This window comes from Fringilla coelebs (genome assembly GCF_963513975.1).
Source record: "Fringilla coelebs genome assembly, chromosome: 3".
In the NCBI taxonomy this organism is placed as follows: domain Eukaryota; kingdom Metazoa; phylum Chordata; class Aves; order Passeriformes; family Fringillidae; genus Fringilla; species Fringilla coelebs.
In genome coordinates, this window is record NC_140030.1 from 60,289,539 (window position 1) to 60,314,808 (window position 25,270).

At 39.6% G+C, this 25,270-nt stretch overlaps 1 protein-coding gene across 2 annotated transcripts in view; it reads left to right on the forward strand.

Moving 5' to 3' along the window:
- Positions 1-12,620: 12,620 nt before the first annotated feature.
- Positions 12,621-25,270, forward strand: part of SCAF8 (SR-related CTD associated factor 8) — an 88,237-nt gene continuing 75,587 nt past the window's right edge. For both annotated transcript variants that reach the window (XM_084203535.1, XM_084203534.1), the window contains exon 1: positions 12,621-12,784. In XM_084203535.1, the coding sequence (XP_084059661.1) occupies positions 12,755-12,784 (30 nt within the window). In that variant the 5' untranslated portion in view covers positions 12,621-12,754. The remainder of the gene's footprint in view (positions 12,785-25,270) is intronic.

A 25,270-nucleotide genomic window follows, 5' to 3' on the forward strand; every position in this document is an offset into this window, starting at 1 on the left:
GTCTGTCTCTAGGGCCAGGGTACTACAGCTCATCTGTATCAACCAGAGCACCATCTCCAATTTTCCATACTTCATCATAAATACTACTGTGCTCTAGGCTAAATCCCACTCCTTGTACCGTAGTCTAAATTTGCTAGTATTGGACATTAATTTTCTTACCAATTCTTGGAGAGGCTTTTCAGGTAAGTGCTCAGGCTTTGCAGGTAAGTATTTTTAGGAAACTGTCCAATAAGGGAATAGGAAAAAGGATAGACACCTAGCAGAAACAGAGTGATCGTCCTGTAGTGTGTTCTTTACATCTTAGGTGTAGCTTTTGTTAAAACAACAACACTAATTCTTAAAGCGGTATTTGCTCCATACCTTAATTTTGTCAGGCATTTTGCTCAGAAGGAAGAACTCTTCTTTACGTTCCTTATATATGGACAGATAAAATCCATCTCTTTTTTTCCCCCATGTAATCAATATGCCTCCTTGGAAAAACTGATATAGTATTTCTCTTTTCCACAAAACAAAGATTAACAGTATAGTTTAAAGTGAAGTGAGGACTTTTAACCTGGAAATGTAAGGTGTTACTTTATGGTTTTGAGAATCATGTTTTTGGAGAGAAAGTGCATTACTAGTAATGATGCCTTAAAAACTTGCACCACTCTTTCAAGATAATAGAATTTAGCCATGTTAATAATAACTGCAAAATGCATGCAAGCTATTTTTTTTCCTTTACTTGGTGGAGTAAAGCTTACCTAGAAGTGGTCTCTGGACAGAAATGATGCATAATTAGTGATCTAAATATCGTGATTTTTTTTTAACAGGTTTGGTTTGTTTGTATTTAACTACAGACTAATTAGTGTTAACCTGCTTTCTGAAGCTGTTTTTCTTCTGTAGCATTTTCTTCTTTCCACTTTTCTCCAGGTCATCCTCAAATCTCAAAGCTCATATGTTGTGTAGGTATTAGAACAACATGTGATAAGTCACAGCAGATGAAAACTCAATACTAATTTCTTGGTAGGTAACTCTGTGTGAAGGATGGCACTGGAAACTGACCAAAATTTTAAGGACTACATCTAAGTTGTGATAAAGAAACTGTGCACAATGGCATTTATTGTACCTTCCTTATTAGAGGAACAATAGTTGCTTGTTTTATTCTCACTAGTAACAGAAGCATGAAATTTGGCTTTGCTCATGACTGAATCCTTGTGTTCCAAGTCTAGCCAATCTTTTTTCAAATAGATTTGAAGAGAAATCCTAGGGAATTGTCAACATCAGTTACAGTCTTGCAGTCTGATCCTATAATTGGATGCCACTTTGTTCCTTTCTGTAAAACTTCAGGGGATTGCTCAGATCCACCAACTCAGACAGACGATTTGATGTTAGATTTGAGAATAATTACTGTAGTGACTTATTAGGACCAAATTTTTGTAATAAATGCTTTTTTAATTTGTTGTAGTTTGTTGGTTTTTTTTTTTTCCAGAGAGAATGTTAGTATAAGAATAGCATGTTGCATTAAGGATGTATTGTACTTCTTTTTCTCTTTCAAAAGTTAATTCCACCAGGAATTTAGGAATCAGGCTTATAGAAATTATCACCTACAGTTACTCAGCATGCTTAGAAGATCCAAATGCCATATATCACCTTTTTCCTAGTTCCTGAATGTGTAACTGTTAACTTAATTATTTTGGGAGTATTTTTGGAAACAAACATATGCTTGTTTCCTTTTTATTGCTGCCTGCCATAGCATTTGTTACTAAAAATTGTTATATTTTGATTATTGTTGTCAGTTTTCTAGCATCAACTTGGTTGATGAACAACTTGTTGGGTATTGAACATAGAGAGAAATGGAGTTTTGCTCTTTTGTTCATACTTAGATCATCATTTGCCACACTTTGAAGAGTACCTACCAGGCAGAAATGACTCGTGCCAGGGCTCCCTTTATTAGAACTAGTGTTTTAATTACAGGATTGTCAGACCTATTAAGCAAATACAGATGCTATAGCTGACAGACTTTATGCCTATGGTTATAGTGCACTTTACTCATGTATAGCTTCAGCCTAACTACATTGTATTACCAATATGCCCTACCTGACGCTAAATCAGGGTGTACAGAATTGTATAAAGAAGTCTGAAGATTCATCAGTGCTTAAAACCAGGAGCTTTGAGAGACAAAAATTAAGAATGGAGTCCCACCTCTGTGTGTTTTGTAAGAGGCAGTCATTTTCCTAGGCTTTAGGTAGCTTGTGACTGAACCATATTTACTCAGAATGCAACAAAAATTTAAAAAGAGACAACTGAGTCATTAAATTGAGAAAAATAATGAGTTTATAATGGTACTAATAAACTTCTAGGTTCCCATTTCATATCTACTTACAGTTTGCATCATTTCTCCATAAATGACCAGGAGGAGATAGTGCAGGATATCTCTAGGAAAGGTGATTCACCACTTGCATTTATTTCAGCAGAGCTCTGTATTAATGTGGTGATTGATGGGCAAAAGCTGAGTTCACAAGTTATGGTCTTCAGTATGCAAAGCGCACTGGGGGCAAGTACCTAAACTGAATAAAAATCAGCAAAAACTATAGCTGAAGTGCAAATCATATGCTAACAATCTGCCTTTGGTTTTGATGTGGCATATATAATTAGCATAGCATAGCAGCATGCAAGTAAATGGAATCTTTTATTAATATAGATTGTTAGCAGAATAGTGGGTTTTTTTTTGTTTGGTTTTTTTTTTTTTTTAATCACTTCCACCAGTGGGAAATGATAGAGTTAAAAAGATTGGGTAATGAACCAGCCCCTCTTTTCAGGTGGGTTGTTAAGGCCATGCTGTCGGGGAGGATGCGCTGATTTTTAGGAGAGCCGGGAGCGGAGGCCGCTCAGCAGCTGTGGGCGGGCAGGGACTCGCCTGCCCCCAGATTTGCGCTGCCAAGCGCTCGGAGCGAGCGCGGCGGGGAGCTGCCGGCTCCTGCCTGCGGCCGAACTGCCCTCAGTGCTACGCGTGAAGGGGGTTATGTGAGCAGGGAAACAAGGACTGCCGAGCGCAGGGAAGGGAACCGTATTTCGCTAAAATTTTTTTAAAAAATAGAGAGAGAGACATAGACGTGGAGACGGCCCGTCCTGCCCGAGGGAGGCGCTTTCCTCTTCCGCCCCGCCAGGTGGCGCCGTTGTGGCGCGGGAGTGGCGGAGCCGGCCCTGAGGGGCTGCGGGGCCGGGGCGCCCTCCTGCCGGGGAAGGCACGGGAAATGCCGGGGCGCCCTCCTGCCGGGAAAGGCACGGGAAATGCCGGGGCGCCCTCCTGCCGGGGAAGGCGCGGGCAATGCCGGGGCTCGGTCAGCCGGCTGGAAGCACCGGCCGGAGCGATGGGTGCTGGTACCGCCCGACGCGTGCCGCCGTTGAGGGCGCAAAAAGCTGAGCTCCTTGTCGGGGGCCGCAGGTCTGCCTCCACGGGGAGCCGGGACTGCATTGTAGGCTTTTGGGGCAGCAAGGGGAGGAAAAAACTTTCAGGACTGTAAATGTAGCGCGAAAACACAAGCACATCTTTCGCCACCGTCTTTTCCCCTTTTAGTGCTGCCCTCAGCGTTACTCAAGCTGCTCCTCTGCGGCTGGATGAGCGAGGCCAGGGCTCGAGATGAGGTATCTGGTCCTGATGGCTCATGACACTGTGGTCAAGCTCCAGAGAATTGCTTCTCCTCCATGTGGTTTTTGAACAAAAGTTTGAGTCATACTTTCCCAACCAAAGTTGCAAAGGGACTACAGGTCGTGTCCCCGAAAAGTCAGGAGCTAGAGCATTTTCAGACATTTAACCTGTGAAGTGTGACTGCTGGTCTAAATTTCCCTTTGGGGATGCGGTTGTAAAGATTTCAGTGAACATCGCCAGCGTGTCAGGAAAACTGTGGCTCAGAGAAAGCTTTCATCAGAAGCCACTTTCTCAGTATCTTTTATTTGAAAGACACAAGAATATGTCTCAGTATATCTTCTTATGTGGACTTTAGCACAATTAAACCAAGACAAGTTGCATTTAAAAACTTTTTTGAACTTGAGGAAAAGCTAATGCATTAATCCTTTTTATTTTTTTATGCTGGTTGTCTACTACATGCATTTGACTTATCTCTCTACCATCCTTACAGTGGTTTTATGCTGGACATTCAAGAGACTGATGTTTATGCAGATTGCAGGTTAGGTCTTCTCAATCTAATTATACCTGAATAGATACATATGAAGCTCAATACTCAGTTTGGTCAAGGTTTTCTGGCCAGCTGGCCAGCACATACCATGTTTCAGGTTGTGTAAGAGGTTTTGAATTATATAATCTTGTTCTGTGAATTTTGCAAGGTAAGCGTAAGACTGAGAAGTCTCACCTGGCTTATAACAGCAGCTGAGCTCTAGTCTGGAGAGATAAGCTTTACTATTTGCATTTTGTTCTGGGAGGATTTTGGGGAGATGTGTTTTTAAAGCACTGATGTCATTAACATCACTTTGCTGTTGAACTGCAAAGCTCCACGAACACATCCAAAGCTTGTCTCTCTGCTGTGCCCTACTGTGCTTCTGAATGTCTCATTTAGCATCTTTTGAGTTATTTGGAATTAATGGGAGCAATATTTCGACTAATGTTTTCACATCAAGAACAGATCTGATGATAACCAAATGTTCTTGGATGTTCACATTCTTGTAGTGGCAAAACAGTCTTTCAATTGAGACACAGTATAGCAGTGTTAATTTCTTAAGGCTTGCCTTTAAAGGCAGTGACCACTGTAAAACACATCAGACTGGACAGGATGATTTCTGCCAGACAAGGTGATTTCCTCTAAGAATCAACAATTCAGATCTTACAGCCACAAAGTCTTAAGAAAGCCAGTAAAGAGTTTTTGAATACCTCATGCCATAACTTCTGACCAATGTAAGACCTACCTGTTATTGCTTAGTAAATTTAAAAAAAAAATATTACACTGAGAGTCTTATAATAAGTGCATCTAAAGTTTCTTAGTGTTTCCATCCTTGTAGCATTAATTTTTCACCTGTATATCATAGTTCTATATGGAATTTATAGGCCACATACCTCTCATTATCTTACATTTTGGCTATAAATGCCCTTAGGAAGTCTACATTAGAAACCTGAAAGCTGAAGGTGGGGTATCACAGGTACATAGGGATATCAAGCATGGCAATGCAATATCTTGTTTGTAAAGGTATTTACTTAAAGAGGCCAGGTGGATTACAGGTTGTCCTGTAGCAAAGCTAAAGCAAAGAGGCATTTGGACTGTACTGTCCATACCAGTGTTCCTACAGAGACAACAGTGAACATTTTGCCCTCTATCCCCAGCAATTCCATTAGTTCAGGCACCAGCAACCACTGTGACAGTGTGCTGTTCCAAATATTATCTAATGCATCTTGGCTTTCATGCTCACAAGCAGGTGGTTATCAGGGTTAACCAGTGGGTGATTTCTGTACAGTTTCTGACTGGGCAAGCACAGTCTTTAGGAAACTGTAGCTTTAAAAGTGTTAAAATTAAGTATACTCAGATGCTGAGCATTTCCCTCCCTGGATGGAGTTTACAAATAATTTTGTTAGTTACTGTCTTGTGCTAGTTATAGGCCAAGAAATAACAGAGTGTATGTCTGTGGACTCTTGAATCTTTTGGATAGGTGAAGGATTAAGAGGTATTATTAAACAGTAGGATTTAGTGGACAAAGGATTCTGCCCACACAGGGGGTGTATTTCTTCCTGCCAAGCTCCATGTGTGCCATGCTGTCATCTGCTACACTGCCGATTCAGCTTGCTCTCTTCTGCCTATGCTTTCAACATGGTTGACCTTCATACCCTGTGATTTTATTGTTTTTTAATATCTTCTGTGCAGTTTTACTTATTAAATGTTTATATTTTCTTCGTGAGACTACACAGATAAGTCTCCTTCTTGGAGGAGGTAGAAATGGATTTGGCATCATTCCTTTTACTCAGCTCTGGTCAATAATTCTTGCAAATGGTCTAACTAATGGTTTACCTAAACTAGTGAACATGTGCCTAGCTTGAAGCATGCAGATAGTGTTGCCTAATAAGATTCAAGAAGGACAATTTTTCCTCTTGTAGAATTTGAGCATTACACTCAAGAGATCACTTTTTAAAACTTGTTTTATCCTAACCATAACTATCCTAACCTATAACTGAAAAGAGTAATTTTTTTCTAGGGCATCTGGAGAGAAATCTAATGGTTCATAGAAAAAGCTAACTGCCAGGTCAGGAACATATACTAATACAAAATAGAGTTAATAGTGTAAATAGCAAATATTGTCATTATAGTATCTATTTTCAGTAAACACTTTGAAGTGGGAACACACAAGTATACAGAAAGCATAGTTATGTAAGTTTCTCCTGCAACAGTTGTAAGTAGCTAATGATTTTAGTTTTTTTTTTTCCTGCTGGGCTTTTCCTTATCACCCCGGGTAAGGTGGTGGCTATTTAAAATTTCTTGGACTTTTGTGCTGGCCCGCACCTTCTGTGTGTATGTGCAATTAGCTCTGTTATGCTTGTTCCCATTTAATATTTCCAGTGCAAGGCTTTCATTGACTGAGCTATTCTTTTCTAAGTCATGAGCATGTTTTTAGAAAGAAAACAGGCTTTCTGTATAGTTTGTGCCACCATGGACTTCTGGTGTCTCTCCTGTTGCAGTGTAAATTGTGAATGAGCTGAGCCTCACTGTCCAAGATCTACGAGAAGAAAGTGTAAGGAAATTATTTACTTTTCTAACTGGAGTTACTCTTTATTGAAATGCAAAGGATAACACAAGAATTCAATTTCTTTAGACCACAAAAAAGTGTCAATGATATGACTGCAATAAGGTCATAACTTGACAGAAAAGAAGATCTGAAACTGGGAAAGTCAGGCTTAGCAGCTGAATGTGATGAAAGAACTGTCAGTGTGAGGGAGGCATATTTCAGCTCTGTGGAATATCTTCCTTGAAAGCCTTTTTTTATTAGTAGTTGATAAGACATTGAAGAAGTTTAGGTTTAACCAGTATGAAATAAACCCTGGCTACTCCTCCATTTCTGGGCTTCTGCAGACTGAGCCTTTGGTAGCTATCACAGTACGGGTGCATGTGGTGAGTCTGGACCAACCTCTGCAGAAAAATGTGTCCAGTTCCATATATACCTGTGGCAGAGGCCTCTGCCTAGGAGATCTGCCTATGATTGTATTGTTTTTGTTGTAGTATTTTTTGATTAAAAAAGTGATCTTAAGCATTGGCTAAAATTTTGACTTCAAGTCTTTGCAGATTTTTAATATAATGAATGTTCTAGATCTGAATTGTTGAGCTTAAAGCAAGGTAAAAAAGCTTGAACCAAAATTGCTTGTTTTAATATATTATTTGCTAGAAACAGTAAAGAGACATTATGTTAATCACTCTTAGTGTATTGTGCTCAGTTTTGTTATGCTGAATTAGCAGAAAGGGAGAAATAACTTTGCTTTTGCAGACTTATTGTTGCAAGTTGGATTTGTAAGCTGTATGGCAGGAGAGAAAAAGTAACAGTATGCAAAGGAATGGCTCAAATTGCTGGTTTTGATCTGCCCTCATTGCTGTTTGCCTGTATGTAAAAAGCCAGCTGGTAAACACTTTCTTTAAGTAAAATTGTTCTCATCTCTAATGTTCTTACTTCAGGTTTTTGACCCTACATTTGCTTGTTTCTCTACAAGCCGTATTCCAAATAAGGAGTCTTTTGATGTTTATAATGTCTGAAATTTATTAATGAATCATCCTTGAATTTTCCTTGAAATAGCTAAGTATATTTTAGAAAGTTTTAGTTTTTACTGAATTCATCAAGAATTGTTTAGATTGAATTCTTCAGATTGAATTCTTCAAGGCAATTTCAGTGCAAAAACATATATGTTTTTATAAGCATATCTACTGAAATTTTTTTTTCCTAATTTCAGCTTCCCTTAAATAATAAATGGATATGTTTGTAGTTGGAATTTACTATAAAACATTTCTTATGTCTTCTGTGATATTTGCATGCTAAAATCTAGTGGGTTTTCTATCCTTGTACTTCTGCTGTCACATTAAAATTATGCAAGCATGCTATAATTGCTACTGTAAAACCATTGTCTGGCCTTTATTTTAAAAGAAATGTCTTGTTAGGAGCAGAACGAAATGTAACTATGCAGCTGTAGGAAACAATGGTTGTTCTACCTTGTAATTGTACACTACAATCAATAAACAGGATGCCAGAGTTCAAGCTTCAGGATTAGAACCCCACACAGAATAAGAAAACATTAGTGAATGCTTTCTGGCTAAGCTTATTAGAAATGCCACGGTTGGTGTGACTTGTACTGCCAGCACGCTTTAGCATCAGGTTATCCAAACCTTCTGTGGGCAAGTCTGAGAAATGTTACTTGAAGGTAATTTCCAGGACTTTGTTCTCCTTTCCTGATTAAAGCAGTTTGCTTTGAAATCTCAACAGAGATTTATAGAGTGTGCCTCCAAGAGAAGTAGCTGGCCTGTAAATTAAAGCTCCAAATGCTTTTTACAATAAAGTTGTTTTGAGGTTGTTTCTGTGCTGTTGTGCTGAGAGAGTCTGACACCATCATGCTTGCGTAAGTGCAAGGGTCAGTCAAGCGTGACCAGAAGGAACTGCATAGTAGACTAACTGGAGCTCCAAACTGTCAGGTTATCATGAGTAACATGTGGTTACAAATGAATCAGAAGTTCTCTTTCAACCTCTGAAATTTTTAAAATTCAAAAAGGAGCTCCTTATGTGAACATATGTCTGTAACAAACTTAGCAAAAGTTCAACATAAGATTTATTTCCATACTTTTTTTGTCACAGTTTAAACTTTTAAAATGGTTATAGAGGTTAAGAGGACTGAAAATGCAAATGAAAGAGAAAGATGAGGTAGAGTTAGCAAAGAAGGACAGAGGGGAGAAATTAGTTCCATTTCAGTAAGAAAATGTAAGATTATCTTTGAAAATGCGCTGAAAAGTTAAGTAGACGGGGCAGAGGAAAAATAAGTAGAAATGGTGCATGGAGGATGACTTGTAGCTGTGCATTCAAAAAAAAATTGTGGCATTAGTACAAGGAAAACTGAGTGGCATTCTCTTACCTGAAGCTAAGTTACTAATAACAGATCTATTTTCCTCTGCTCTCTGTCAACTGGAACACCAGTTCTCCCTCCAGACACTTCTATGTGGTTTCCTCTGCTGAGAGGAAACAGGGAACTGCTTACTTGGATGACAGCTTTCTTAAGGGCATTTGCCAGTGTGACACTTGTTTGATCTATTTAGTCTCTATTTGGACTTGTATGAAATAGGAAAAAAGCAAGCATACCTATTTTACCTTCTCTTATGGTGGGGGGGGGAAGAACAGAAGACTAAAGATGTATTCAGTGCTGCTTTTCTTTCAGAATTGCAAACCTAGGTGTTTGTACCCACAGAGGAAGTGTGCCCATTGCAAATCCCACATATAATTCATTGACATATTGGGAAGCAAATGGGATTTCACCGGCAGAACTAATGTTTCTGGTATGATTTTGATCAGTTGTGCAGAGCACTGCAGAAACTTGTGCTGTGTAGGAAGCTGGCGCTTACTCTGCTGTGCAGCACAATGAGAACTCTCCTGGCTTTGGTATGTCAGGAGTGATACCGAGTCACTGAACTACAGAGCCCTGTGGGACAAGGCCACCTTGCCCCAAAATAAGCTAGTGTTTCTGCACTAACACTGTTTCAATGTTGCATGATTTGTATGTTTTCTTAATTAGACCATGCAAATATAATCTGAGATGTTTTACAGTATTCATTGTGTAGCCTATTTCTCATTCTTGGATGACAGCTGGCTCCTTTTGAGATCAGGGATGTAATGTGCTGCTCTTCTCCTTTCTACTGCTGGAATTAAAAAGGGCTGTTAAAAGGCTTTGCTACCTCAAGATTTTAAATGGTAAAAATACTTGTTTAAATGTTTATTACAGACCTACAGAAAGCAAGCTTAAAATGGGGGCAGGGGGAGGGGGGTAGAACCACTTAGTTTCAAATTCAGGCTCTGCTTGTAAGGTCAAGGCTTTGTGCATGTATCTGTAAGTGTAAATCCTACCCCTCATTCTCCTTCTTTGGTTTCTCCTTTATTGGAATAACTTCTGTGTTTCTGGAAAAAAATATTCCTGAAAAGCAACTGAGTGGGAGTTTGTGATCACTTTGAAGCCAATTTCAAAACTTTTAAAACAAAGTTTCTGCAGTGTGGAATTCCATCCATTTTGCTAGGGAAAACTAGGCTTGCTTCAATTTCACCTAAAAGGGAAGTTAGCAGATCCTGGAGGACTGTTTGTAACTGCAATACTTCAGTAAGCTTTCCAGAGGAGTACAAGATAAATAGTTACAGCAGTTACTCTTGTAGAACAATGAGTACCCTGTAAAGCTTTCACAAAAATTTGAACAGAGTTGTCTCTTCATATTTTATTTATTCTTAATTCCCACAGGAAAAAAATAAAAATAAATAATAATTAAACCAAACAGAAAAACAACCAAACCCCCCAAAAAATTAAAAAAGCCCCAAACAAAACAAAACCTTGTCACTTCTGGTAAACCTAGTGTACTTCTCCTGAATCACCTGTGAAGAGGGACTGACAGAAGGTTGCACTGAACTGTGCAGTTTGTAGAGTATCAGTGCCACTCAGTTTAGAAGGGACCTGGGGAGCTTGTCTAGTCCAGTCTCTGGCTCAAAGCAGAGTCAGGCTGTGACCTCTGAGTAGCTTACTAAGGTCCTTATCCCAAGGAACTTTATAAAGGGCTAGAGACTGCACAGTGTGTCTGGAACACCTACTCCACTGCTTGGCCATCTTCACAACCAAAAAGTTTTTTCTTGGGTTGTGTCAGGACCTCCCCTGCTGTAAGTGAAGACTACTACCTCTTGAGCTCCTGCTGTGTAGGAGGTCTGCAAAGAACTTAATTCAGTTGTTTAAAAACAATCAAATGCCATTGAGCCTTATTCAGTCATTTTACTTTGCAGGCATTGGGTGTCCTTCCTACTCCATGGCTGTCCAGGTTTTTTTCAGTCTGAACAGACACAGTCCTCTCATCCGAGCAGGGTATTTGTTCTTGTTTCCTGACCCTCATGGTGGCCTGATACTGCAACAAGGGTGGTTGCTAGAGATGGACATTTTCCTTAAGTAAGACTATTGAGGGGTAAGATGGGAGGAACTTCCAATTCCTTTTATAAAAAGACTTAGTAATTTCTCTTGTTCCTGTAAGAATGGAGCTGTAGGATTCCAGGTCTCCCTCCAGTGTTAGGTTTATCTCATGTTGCCTTTTTTTTGAATCAAGCCCACTTCAGTTTGAAGTCTCTGACTCAGGCCTGAAGAGGGATTTTCACTGTCCATGAAGAGCCTGTGTGGCTCAGGTCTGAGGGGCACTTTTGAGACCATCAAGGCACAGGCTATGTAGAGCCTGACCTAGAGCTGTGACTGGAAATAATGGAATGCAATTCAGATGGGAACTGTCATATCTCCACTGAGTCAGTAGAGTTGAAAGGACATAACCAAGAAGAGAAAAGCAGCAACTAAAGACAACCCTAAGTTTTCATCTTCAGTGCTTCTGAGACCCTTGAGGCTCTTCCTGGCAAAGGTGAGTCATGTGGTGTTATTGTGTTTGAGGGGAAAAAAAATCTATGCCCTGGAAGTAAGTCCTCCTGTTTGACAGAGCTGCTCCTGCTGGGATTTCTCAGCTGAGGAAAGTGTTTGTGCTTCAGGGAGAGGCAGGTGCTCTGCCGGTCTGCCATGGTGCTGGGGGCATGGGTAACAGCACCTATCTGAAACTTAACCTGGCAAGAAGCCCTGGGTAGTCAAACAGAAATGCCTTAACGCCTGGTGATGGGTTTGGAGACTTTTTGGCATAGAATTGTTGTAATATTCATGCCGTAAGTGCACTGAGGCTTGTGACAGATTTGATTACGATTGTCAGGGTTTTCTCCTTTCCTCTTAATAAATAGTACTGATTGTCTGTGGGCTTATCGAATTACGTTGTTTTTTGTTTTTTTTTTTGCCCTCTTACGCCTCGCTGGTTCGTTTTCCCGCTACCTTTTTTCAAGCCTGCACGCCGTTCCCAGTTTTGCCGGCGGGCCTTTGCTGCGGAGAGAGGGAGGCTCAGCGGCCCAGGCGTGAGGAGGGGACCGGTTCGGGGATCCGGAAACGGTGAAAAGGGTGCCTCAAGAACTCCTGGATTTGCCCCCGGTGACGAAACGCAGCGGCATTTAACACCTCGTTCCCGTAACCCTTTCCTTGCCGCCCGCTCCGGGAGGCGGAGAAGAGGGAGGAGAGCGGGCGGGGCGGACGCGGCGCCATCCCAGCAGCGCCCGTGCGGTGCGGCGCGGGCGGCGCTGCGGGCGCTGCCCGGCAGGGGGCGCTGTAGCCGCCTGCGCCGCTCCGGCGCTGCACTGCGAGGAGCCCCCGCGTGTCCGCCATATTGGCGCCCGCGCCGCAGCCGCCGCGCGTTGTTCCTCCATCTCCTGCCGGCGCGGCCGCCCGGAGCCGAGCGCGGGAGGGAGGGAAGGAGAGAGGGAAGGGAACGCCCGCGCCGCCGGGCGGGAAGCGGGGCGAGGAGGAGACGGAAACGAGCGGGGCCCGCGTCCCCCCGCGCCCGCCCCCTGCGCCACCCGCCATGGAGAGGAGGCCGGGCGGCCCCTGAGCGAGGAGCGCACGCACGCACGGACCGAGACTTGCCCCCGCCCGGCCCGGCCCGGCCCGGCCGCCATCAGCGGAGAGAAGCCGCCCGGCTCCTGCCTCCGCCGCGACATGGAGGCTGTGAAAGCCTTTAACAGCGAGGTGTGTAACCCCCTGCCGGCGGCCTCCCCTCGTCGGGGCCGGGGAGCGGGCGGGGCTCCGGGGCCCGCCGCCTTCCCTGCCCCCTCCTCGCAGTGGGGAAGCTGCGGGAATTGGGGGAGCTCCGGGGGGCCCAGGGGCGCGGGAGCGCTCCGGCAGGCCGGTCCGGGGCTCCCCCCCGCGTCGGGCGGGAAAGGGCCGTTGTCGCCGTCCCTGGGAAGCGGGAGGGTGGAGAGGGTAATGGAGACATCCCCCTCCCCCCCAGCTTCTTCCGCCGTGAAGCTGGGGGCGGCAGAAGGGGAAGAATAGATCTGGCGGCGGGCTGGAGGAAGAGGAGGACGCGTGAGGAGACCGAGGAAGAGGAGGAGAAAGAGGTCTCTTCCCTGCGCCTGGCCTGCGGTGGGGCGGGTGATGCCCGGCCAACTTCACGCAGCGGCCGAGGAGGCTGCGCTGGGCGGCGTAGGGGTCCAGGCTTGCCGGGCACGGGGACTGTGCCCTTCCACGCCTTCCCTCGTCGCTCCTGCCACCCTCTTCCTCCTCGCATGTGTGTCCGAACCCCGCCAGCGCGCACTTTTAACACCTCGTGCAGCTAAGCTTTAAATCTGGGGAAAGGAATACAAAGGCATTGGAGGTTCGTCTCCGTGTTTAAGAGTCATATATTCGCAGTGGTCTGGGTGGAAGCAGACATTCCCTACATGCTGCACAGAGCTCAGATCTTGCACTAAAGCACTGTGCAGAGAGCAGGCTACGGAGCCCAAGAATACATTCATACCTACCTACCTACCTACATACATACATACATACATACATACATACGTACAGGCTGAGGTGTTCATATTGCACCTGGCTTCTCTTTTGTGCTGAGAGCCAACGTTTATTTTATTGCAAGATGGTTCTTGTGGCACTCTGCTTTGTTTCTGTCATTGTCATTTGTATTTTGAAGTTAATGTCCAAGCAAGAAAAACAAATACGTATTTTTCTTACCAAGTCGTACATTTTACTAAGTAGTTTTTAGCTTATGTTGACCTTAGATAGTATCAGCACTCGTTACAATGTATACTTCTAGAGACTGCTCACATACTGAAGCTCCCACTTGCCCTCTCGCTATTCCCAGCAGGGATGTAGTACGGTTTTAATAGTTTTAAGTAATGCTGTTTCTTTTGACCTGTGATGGAACAGTGTGGCAACCATGTTGTTGTTTCTACAAGCACAGTAAGATAGATTTCTAAAATAAGCAGGTACTCTCCAGTAACACTTGTACAGCTCTAACCTAGATGTGCAGTTCTAGATGCTGCACTTAATGCAGTTTGAATTCTTAAGTAGAAATAAGCACATTGTGGCCACTAGAAGAAAACAAATACTATAAAATTTTATTCCTATGTTATTACTGGATTGGCACATGTGCTATATTGTTATGCAGGGAAAAGGAAGAATTGGGTGACAAAACCAGAAGAACATAAGTTGTTCAGAACATTTTCCTTCTATATACCTACCAGTAGGAACAGAAGTCTTCCTCTTCATGTTGAAAAACAGCTTCTGACTGACCTGCTGAGCACTTGGTTATAAGTGCTGTAAAAATAAGTCTGAGACTTAAGGTGGCAGCTGTGCTGAAGAGGAGAGCTTTAGATTATGCCTTAGATTTTCTAAATGCTTAAAAATGGTAGACAGTAGGTTGTTGGAAAAGAAAATGCAGAAGATCTGACAGTGTAATTTTAATCAACTTATCTGCTATGGTATAAACAGACAGTATGTCTGATTTAACCTCTGTATTTGAATGCTGGGCTACAATGTTGGGAAGGTTTTAAAGATGCCATGACTAAACAAACCCTGATCCTGAAAGTAAATAGTACCAGACTTGCTACAGTTAAAGAATTCTAAGTATCATTGCTAGCCACTCTTAAGGCCTCTGTACCCAGTGCAGAACTGAACTTTAATTTAACTTTGTCATTTTTTCTGGTTGAATTTTTCCTATACACACTTTGCAATTCAGAACTGTGAAATGATCACTAAGTATGTGAATTAACTAAAGTATGTGAGTCTATTTATTGCAGTTCTTAAATGGTTTTGATTCATTTACAAAATATTGGTTGTAAATATTACTTGTAAAATCCTGTTCTTTGTTTATATTATGTTTTAAGATCATGTTAAACTCCAGAACTGACGTCTGAGACCTGTTTTAGAGTTTTTTGGCTTAAAATAGATATAAATTAAATTTAGCAGCAGATGGGACAGAATAAATTGCATAAAAACTTTTACCATACTTTTTCTTATGCATTTAATGAGTTTTACAACAGTTTATGTAACTTACTGGTGACCAGATGATGCTTTAGAAGGAGCATTTCCATACATTTGAATACTCAAATTTGCAGGTTGTTTTTTTTTGTTTGGTTTTTTAAAAGGAAGGAGTTGTGTTTGGATTCTGCAGTGAAGCTAAAATAAAGGCAGCTATCCATCTGGGGAGCATAGGTAACTCCAGAATTGTATGTGAGTTGAGCAATATCTTGTATTGTGACTATCCTATATGGCAGTCAGGATTGAGGTGCTTAAGATAGGCTTCTCATTAATTTGATTAGAAAGAAGAATTTCGAGTTTATTTGAACAGTAACTACTGGAAATAATGGTGGCTGTTGTGGAAAGCTGTTCAATGTCTAGTGAAAATATGTAGTGCTGTCTGTGTGGTACCTGGTTGTATATAAAAAATTTGCCCTAACATTTTAAGTCTTGGGAAAGGTAAATTTAAAGCTGAGAAATAATCAAGCTCCTAAATAAAACATGCTCAGTATTGTTTTCATGTAATGGTTGACGTTTTCCTATTTGATTCAAACTGCTTGGCAACTGAAAATTGGAATAATATATGACTGACTTAGTATAGTGTTGAGGTAATTGGCAATGTTTTGTACCACAGAGTTTATAATTTGCTACAGTTAGCACCACGAAGGCTTACCACTGCAGAGCCATTTTCCTCCAGGCCTCAGTTTAGGCCCTGAGATTTTTCAGAAAAGCACAAAATCATATTCAAGAACAGGTCCTGACAGAAGAAAATGAATCAAGTATTTCAAATTCTCTATGTTCTATAAAATGTATTTTGTTAAAGAGGAATTGAAATGCACTAGAGGCAAGCATGTGTATCCTCACAGTTCAAGTGCTTAGATGACACGATTTAATTGCAGATGTATATCATTAAAATGCAGTATTTGTTACATAGTCGGCTCAGTGTTAAAGTCCTACTGTCATCATCAACTCTAGCTGGCCATTGTCACATTGCTTTCAGGTACTGGTCCTGAAGTTGATTTCAAGTGCTATTACTCCACAGAGTTTTCTTGCAATACTTGTCCTTTTTGCAGTGGCAAGCCAAATTATTTTTCACTTTGTAATGTGAAGACTCTGGAAAAAGAAGAGCAATGGATGTTTTAATTCTAAAACACATTTAATTATTTAAAAATTTATTTCGATGTTAACATGTAGAATAAATGTAAATAGTTTTACAGTCACATAAATAGTCACAGGATTGTAATTTATCTTAAAAGGAATGGAGATCACAAATTTTTAAGTACAACACAAACCGAATATTTGAAGTTATGCTTTGTTAGCCATACTAACTGCATCTGTAAGAATTAAATAATAGGAATCTTGAAAAGACAGAGCAAATTCAACTTAGATATTTATTTTTTTAAAAATTGCAATAGTAATTCACTGATCTGGTTCAATTAAATCTAATTGTTTAAAGTTTGTGAATCTTTACTCACATACAGGCACACATCTCATGTATGAGCTTCATCAAGTCTTGCTGTTCATTATGTTTGCTGATGTTTTTGGTTTTGCATTCTCTTTTTTAAAAAAAGCAAAAATAGCTCCTGCATAAGCTATGCATGCTTTAGTCAAATTATTGAATACTGTTTTCATTTTGAGTAGCTGAGACTGGTACTTGCATCTTTGATTTACAGCCATTTAGAAGGTTAGTAGTGGTAAAACCGATTCAGGAGAGTTAGATAGCATGTCTAGATTTGGAATTTACATTGTTGAATCTAATGCACAATAGTTGTTTTCATCCAGTGCCACAAATTTCAGGTGTATTTGTATTTGTCAGGCAATGCAGTGTATTATGGAATTGGAGAGACAATTGAGAAAAGGACAATTATATATTTTTTAAAAGGGTAAAATAGAATAAGGCGAAGTTGGTCCCTTGAAACTCAAGAACAAGAAAGTTTTGTGTCTTCTGATTCCTTTCACAAACACCTTGTTCACTTGTATGAAGAGCTCAATTTTTCTTGTCTGTACAGTTGGGTGCTGATACCTTCATTTACAAGGGAATTCAGTAGAAAACTTTAGTGTCATCACAGAGACCTGGAATATCTGCCATCTTAAAGTGCTGTAAGGTTAAGGTAGTGATTACTATTTGTTTAAAGAGCGGTGTGGGTTGCTGTGCCTTTTCTAGGGTGTGAGAGTCATAATTAAAACTTCTGCAGCATTGCTAGGTTGGTATTGAGCCGTTATTGACGATGAAAATGGTTCTCTTTACATAGTTCATCATAAAATATACTGAGCTTTTGGTGTGCATAATGCTTTTGAGCGTCAAGTAAGATGATGCATAAAGTGGCTATTGCTGCTTTTGGGTTCACTTGTCATTCTGAAATTGATCAGAGGCAGAGACGTGGCAGACACTGATCATTTACTGGTAATGCTGTTGTCTCTATACTTCATTTGCATTTCATTTTATGTTGTCCACCTTTATTACAATTCTTTGGAAGGTGTGTTTTGAAAGTCAGCAAGGAACAGTTCAGTGGTCTACAATTTCAGAAATGTGACCCTTGGAAATGACCCACATTTTAAATACTGAGCATTGGAATATGGGTGCATAAAAGTGTAGAAGGCTAAACTAAATATTCTATTTCAGACTAGTTTGTTTAAATGGCATATTCTAAGTCAACGAGGCTGGTTGTTCGTGAAGGAATGCCAGTTGATGCTAAAAAATGCTAAATGGTATGCCTCATGAAGATGCTAAATAGAGATTGATGCTGAATAGCTGGGGGAAGTGGGGAAAAAGGATTCTCTATAAAATGAGCAGCCAGGGCTTTGATTAGTAAAAGTAGATACTAGCAGTTATGTTGAGAAACAGTAAGAAGACACATAAGCTACTACCTGTCATGATATTTTTCTTGGATTCTGCTGCATGTTTCAGGTTGGCTGAAGCACGTGAAGCATCTACAGGGTTTTTTTCCTAGCTGCTGTGACAATAGCAAAACCTGTACTGTTTTCTCTGTCACTATATTTTACTAGCCATAAAAAAAGAGTACTGCCTTCTTTCATATCCTCTGCTGTTTGAAGGACTTTGCAGCTGTGATAAGTTTAAAACTTTCTTCTTTTTTGTTTATCTGCTGCCTCATTTATGGTCAGATATGTGTAAATTTTATTGTAGCAAATTGGGATGTGAACTTCTGGTTAGCTTTTGTCTTTTGTCAGAAGAAAAAGTGATATGTGCATCTGCATGCAGACATTCATACATCTGGAAAGTTGTTTCTGTGTTTCATTCTTAACCTCTGGGGTGGATGTGAAAAATTTCTTCCATTTTAGTTGGCTGTATAATCCTGTAGCAAAAAAAAAAGCATGGATATTTACATGAATACAGGAATATGTTGCAAACTAACAAGAATTTGTTCGTTTCCTGTTTACTGTCAGAAGCATTAGGGGCAATATTAGTGAAATGTAAGTATTTTGCTCTATTATTTCCCAGCAAGAATTGAACTTTGCTGGCTCTCAACAATTTTTTTAAAGAGTGTAGGGAAAGAAGTCCTTTTCTCTTCAAGATACAGTAAATATTAAATTGATGTTCACCTGATTAAATGTCTCCATGTGTGCTGAATAAATATTTGCAGTTTTAATATCACACTTTCAAAGACTGATCCGACCTTTGATTTTCATCCGCCACAGAACCTTGACTTCTGGCCTTGTAAAGACATGCTCGTGCAAGTATGTGTTAAAGGCCCAAAATGTTCATGTTAGGGTTTGGTTTTATTTTTGCGCATGTCTTGCTCAAGAACCTAATTTCTTTAGTGAAATAGTATAGGACAGACATTCATAGGTTTTCAGTCTTAGATAGATAGACTTTAAATAGATAGATAGAATTTAAATTTGTTCTTAAACTGTGATGTAGATCAGATCCTTGTGAGCTTGGAGCAGTTGTGTAGATCTCCAGATTCTGCAAACTCTCTGGAGCTGTAACTGGATAGTTACAAGTACTGATCCTACTTGCTACTAATTTTGAGAGCAGTGAGCCATTTTGCAGTTTAAAACAAATGCCCTTCTGAACTCTTATAACTTCAGATCCTTTGATTGTCACCTGCTTACCAAGACTGTACCTACAGCTGCAGTCTTTGACAGAGTACTTAAAATTATCTTAACAAGTTTTGTTTGAATTTGCCACTATTTGAGCCGTGCCCCATCCTTGGAAGTTGTATAGGCTAAGTTGGATGGGACTTAAAGCAACTTGGGCTAGTCGAAAGTGTCCCTGCCCATAGCAGGGAGGTTGGAACTAGATGACCTTTAAATTCTCTTCCAACCCAAACCATTCTATGACCAACAGTCTGTTTTGCTATGGTAGTTGTAGAAGTGGGGTCTGGTAATCCAGCTGGCTTTCTTACAGGAAAAAAGCTATTTAAGACAAAACCTTTTGGTAAGGCAGGTTTAAAAATACTTTAAGGTACTTAAATTATTCCCATAAGAATGTTTTTTCACCTAGGAAGAGGTCTTCTATTTTCTTGTCTGTGAAACTGATTCATCATTTTACCTCTGGACAGCCACCAAAAAAATTCATCCTGAGTGGCTCCTTCAGCCTTGGTTATAGCCCACATTCATGGCCTCAGCAGCCACTGGTGTAATTCCATTGTAAGGCCCAGGACAGAGGTGCATAATTGATTGGCTGTTCATATGTGTAGCCAGAGTTCAGTGAGCTTTGCTTTGAAAGTTCAAAAAAAACCCCAACATTTGAAAAAAGTTCCAAACAATATTAGTCCTTGTTCCTGTTTGGAACTTTTCGTAAGTTGCATGTGTATTTCTATTCTTCCATTTTTTCACTTCTTTGGAGCTACTTTCTGCAGTATTTCCCAGGGAGCACTGACAACAGCAGTAGTTGGGTAGGTAATTTTATTTACCTTATTCAGGGGCTGCTTCTTCACTTTAGGGTACATGTTCTTTGAGGCAAAAACACAGTGTCCAGTTACTGCTGTACTAGTACTTATTTTACCTGTTCTTGCCACATGTACTGATCAAAAGGAGACATTTTTATAAGTAGAATTTAAAATGTTAACATTCGGAGGAAGTAAGAAGAAATGAGTGCATTGTCACTGTGACCCTCTCTCTATCAGATTTACCCCTACTAGAAATGAATATTTCTTGTAATAGCCTGCTGTTTCTGCTGTTATGCTTTTGGGAAGTGAGCTGGCATTTGTACAAAGGTGATTACTATGGATATACAACAACTTATTTTGCTTCCACTTCTTTTTGCTAGAGTTTGCCTACATAACTTAGCTGGTTTTACTGGGTACAGTCTTTGATTGCGTGAGGTTCTTTTCTCCTATCCTTGGTTATATGAGTGGGTGGCTGATGCTTTGACATTCAGAAATATAATGTGTGTGTTTAATTTACTAAACCACATCTGTGGAAAATGAGGCTTGGCACCTTTGTTAATGTGTCTGCTGTTGATAGTTTTGAGTGTTGGCAGAGTGTGTTCTGGTTCCCATTTAAAATGAAGGCACAAAAGAAGGTGTGCCCCAAAGAATGGTGGCAGAGCTAAGATCCAGGAGCAAGGAGTGGTGGTTTGGGTGGATGGTGGTTGAGCAGTAAAAGAGTGGAGAGTAGCAACACCTGAGAGGTTGAAGCCACCTATTTTTGTAGCCTTGAGCTTCTTTATTATAAGATACTGTTTATAGCATTAGTTTTGAAAGATTGAAGTAAATAGTGCTTTATAAAAAAATGTAACAGCTGAACAAGGTGCACTGCCTTTATGCAAGGAAGTGAATAGCTGTTTTAAGTATTTGAATTGAAATTTATGATTGAAATAGCATGCATTTTTGGGAAAGGTAATTTAGAAGATCCATCATCTTGAGTGGTTCAGTCTGGAGCTCAGTGTTTCCAAATAATTAGTTTAGAGTTGAGTGATAAAGGTTTCCATACTTTTTTTTTTGTTCTCAATCTTCAGTATTTATTAGTTACTTTCAAAAACCTAAGTAGAATTAATTATGTGCATTCTTTGCTTTCCGCCCCTATTATTCTATAGTTTGTTTTTTCCTGTAAAGTACAAAATACTGTAAATTGCTCTCACTATAAAACTCGTGGTTTAAAAATGTTGGCCTTGTAACAGGACTTTATGGAGCTCTCAGTGCATAATTTAGAAATTAGTATGATAGACAAAAATACAATTCTAATATTTTGCTAGTGATGTGATTGAAGTTTTAAAAAGAGAAATAATCATACTTATAAATGTTTTTGGCTTTTTCAGAGGGTAAGAGCTTAGAATATATTAACCAGATTGTTGGAAACCAGTGGAAACACCTGACCAAATCAAATCAAAGTCTTTCAGAATACCAAATCTCCCATACATATTAAAAACCAAAGCTGGTTCACATGAAAATGTGTAGCTTCAGATAACAAGTTGGTCTTCATAACTTGTTACCAGATGTGTAGCAGTAACCACTTGCTTCTTAATTTTCACAAGAGTGAAGTGGAGCACTTAAGCACTTAACAGGAAATGAAGACCATTTATATGACAAGTGTATTGGTTGGAGAAATCCAATCCAGTACAAACTGTGATTACATTTAAAAAAAAATTTGAATAATTAAGTTTCATTGTGAATGCAGGGGTTTTAAACTATATCCAAGGAGATATTTTGAAATCAACACAACAAGACAGTTTTTGTCATGAGTTCTAAAAACAGTTGGCAGAAAAAATGTGTGAGTCTGATTTTCAAAATGTTTAAGATCTGTTCCTATATTTCATATCCCAGAATTGTAGAGGTATGATTGCAGTTAGGTTTCTCTAAGGCTTTTAACTCTGTGTTATGCCATACTTTACCAAACTGGTGCATTGTAACAAGGATAGAGGGTACTTCTCCAGTGTGAGCAGCCCCGAAGCTCGCATCTGGAAATCTGTGAAGACTGACATTGTGACAGGAGCTGATCCATTTTCCTCTTGATCTAGAATTAGCTATATAATAATGATAAAATGTTAGTGATGGAAATTAGCCATATGGCAGGAAAGGTGAGAAAATTGCTTGAAGTGAAATGCTCCTGTTATTTTCCTTGTTTTCTTGTGTGATACTCTTACCTGGATTTTTTGTCAATCCTTCCTTTCTGTTATTGGGAGTTCAGGCATTGGTGAAGTGCTCACTCTCACCTATTCATTCACTCTTACCTATTTCATTTGGTCCATTTAGGTCTTTCTAAGCTTTTTGTTCCCATGCAGCAAACACCCCAAGTTACTCTGAAGAGAAAAAGGGGAATTGTATTTGATGACTTAAAAATGGCTAAGAGCAAGTGGAGCATGTTCTAGAGACTATCTGAAGTAAGCATCTGTTTTGCAGTTGTGTGGAGTTCAGGAAAGTGGAGCCAAATCCAGGTGGTTTCTTTAAATTCCAGTTTTATGTTCATATTTGTACAAAGCAGACTGTACCAAGAGTACTTAGAACTCTCTTTGAATGGAGTAATGGTGAGGGTTTAAAGAAAATTGTAAATGGGCTGGTGGCTCAGATATGTAAAAACTAAAGTGGAACTTTGTAATTTCATCTCAAATTGTTTGGGTTCAGCAAACTTGAAAGTCATAATTGTTTTTCCTTAAGACAAAAGAGTAGGAGAAGCACTACACAAGTGCAGTGGTGGTAACACCTGACTTGATGTGCTGGTATCTGATGGGCTGGAGGGACTGCTGTATTACCTTTGCATCTTACTTCACTTAGTTGCGTGTGTAGTAATTGGCATGAATATTTAAATGTCCTCTTTAAACATAAACAGTGGTGTATAATGCAGCTGATGTGTAGGGAGAGGCTGAGTTTTTGACGTGAGTGTTGTTGGTTGCTTTCAAATTTTTTTTAAGGAACATGCACTTAGATATCAAGAAAATGCACTACTATTTTTATGTTTCCTAATTAAAACCATGTGTCATGCACTTTGTTTATGAAAACAGTTAGCTGTTTATGAAACAGGTAGCTGCTGTTGTCTTGGAACCCACTTGTTCTCTACTTTTTTAATGTTGAATTTTGGCAACTCATCTTGGTTGATAACTGAAATAATAGAATTTATTTTTTTTCTCTCCAAATTAAATACCGTATGCTAAAAGGAGCATCTGCCATTCTGGTCATCCTGCATGCACATCTATGGGATATATTTTAACATATATATTCTGCACTGAGGGTAACAAAGTGCTGACAGGTTTTCAGTAACAGTTCTCACAGGTAGGTCCTACTCAGCATCAAGTTAAAATCCTACTCACTGATAGATCAGCACTTCGAGTAACTTTTCCAAGAAATTTAATTTCAGGAGAGTGTTTAAATGTAACCTGATAGAAATTTGTTGATGTCTTTTTTTTTTTTAAGCAATAAATGACAATACTCTTTTCTTGTTCTCTACTGTGTGTTGATAGTAATATTAAGGAAACAATTCAATGACTATTTCTGTATTTGAAATTGGATTTGATTTATTTTAATATTATTGAAATATGAAAGAAATTAACCTGATTTATTAAGATAGTATGTATTGGCTTGACTTCTAAGTATTTATTTGGGTTTTCTGCATTGAAATTGCAGATACTTGTTAGTATATATGATGTCTGGTTAGTGTTATGTCATTACTTGATGTCTTTTTAATGTTGTGTCCTGGTAGCAGGCAGAGAAAACTTTAAAAATATTTCTGTAGAGAGATTTGTAACTGATATCCCTCACACTGATCATTATCTCATACTTAAGAGATGGGTTGAGCCCTGGTGTATCAGCATCAAAATGTTTATTCCCTTAGCTGCTGTATCAGTGTTACAGAGATTTGTCTCTGTTAATATCTGTTCCTTTGTGTCTCATGAGACTAGAGTTGTTCATAGCTTTCAAGCCTTTTAAAATTATATGGCAAAATTATATGAAGAATTATTTCCTAGCTGCTCTTCTTGTCTTTATAGGATGTGGAAGAGATATAAAAAAAGGATCTATTATTTATGAAGCTTTTTAAATTTTAATAAAGTTAGTACTGTTTTCTCTTTTTTATTCAAAATTTTGGTGCAGGAACAGCTGTCTGGCTCTTTTGCCTATTGAATAAGAGCACTGAAAGATGTTGGAATTAAGTGCTGGGCTTTGTAGAAGTGCAGTGTGCCATTGCTTCCACACATATGTGTAGTAACTTGCTGTGTAAGCAATTGCCCATCCTTGAGGGATGTTTCATGTGCATGATGTCTGGTCTTCACTTAAGAAGCTTTAAGCTGTAGTTTAGCAGCCTATAGTATGCCTTGTAAATGACAGCTGTGTGCAGTAGAATTTGCTTTTTATGGGTATTTACAGTAAGTTTCACTTCAAGTACTTCTTTAATTATGATTGTAATGATAAAAATATTGTTTGCAGTAGGGAATGATGAAAATTTGAAATATGCTGTTAAATTCCCTGTCTTTCAGTAGGGCTTCTCGTGAAGATTACTTTTCTTAATAGAATTAAAGAGAAAAATATGGAGCAGAAATTCACTGCTTCATTTATAGCATCAACCTGATCTTTTGCCTTTTCCCACGTGTAATCCCAGCATGTAATTCATATAGCTCATTAGATCTTCGAGCAAGCCTGTATTTTTTTTCCCAAAATTTGGAAGAGGACTTGGTTTATTTAAAATTATATTGGTGAAAATGAGTATTAACAATGCTATTAACCTTTATGTACACTGGAATATTGCATTGTATGTAGTGTTTCAGCTCTCCACATCATTACTTTTTGCTGTACAAATAATTATACTGTTTTATCAGATAGAGGAAAATACAGAATTGTGAATATAATTAACTGTCTTTAATTGCTGGCCTGGTCCTGATACATAGATGTGCATTTCTGTAGGAAAGAGATAGTCTTAGAAACCACTTTTAGCGCTATTACTTTGATGATATTAAGACTTCTAATGCTATCTGTATAATAAGCAGTTATGTGCTTTACATGGACATTTGGCTGTCATCTGATTCTTACTTTGCAAGAACATGACCCTCAGAATTGCTTTCCTTGACACAGATTAGGATTTGTAGCAAGTATATCTTTGTCAACTCACTTTATCCCTGAGGTGCCATTCAGATTGAAGTCTTCCCTGTACGGTTTTCCTGTGATTTATATTCAGCATTTAATTAAACATTCATATTTCTATCAAAGGTTTATTGATTGTCCCCCACCTAATTACGAAAATGCCAGCGTGTGTAGGACATGGTTGGGTGGAATCATCATAAAGGAAACCAGTGAAACAACTTCCCCCCACAAATTCACTGTAAATTTT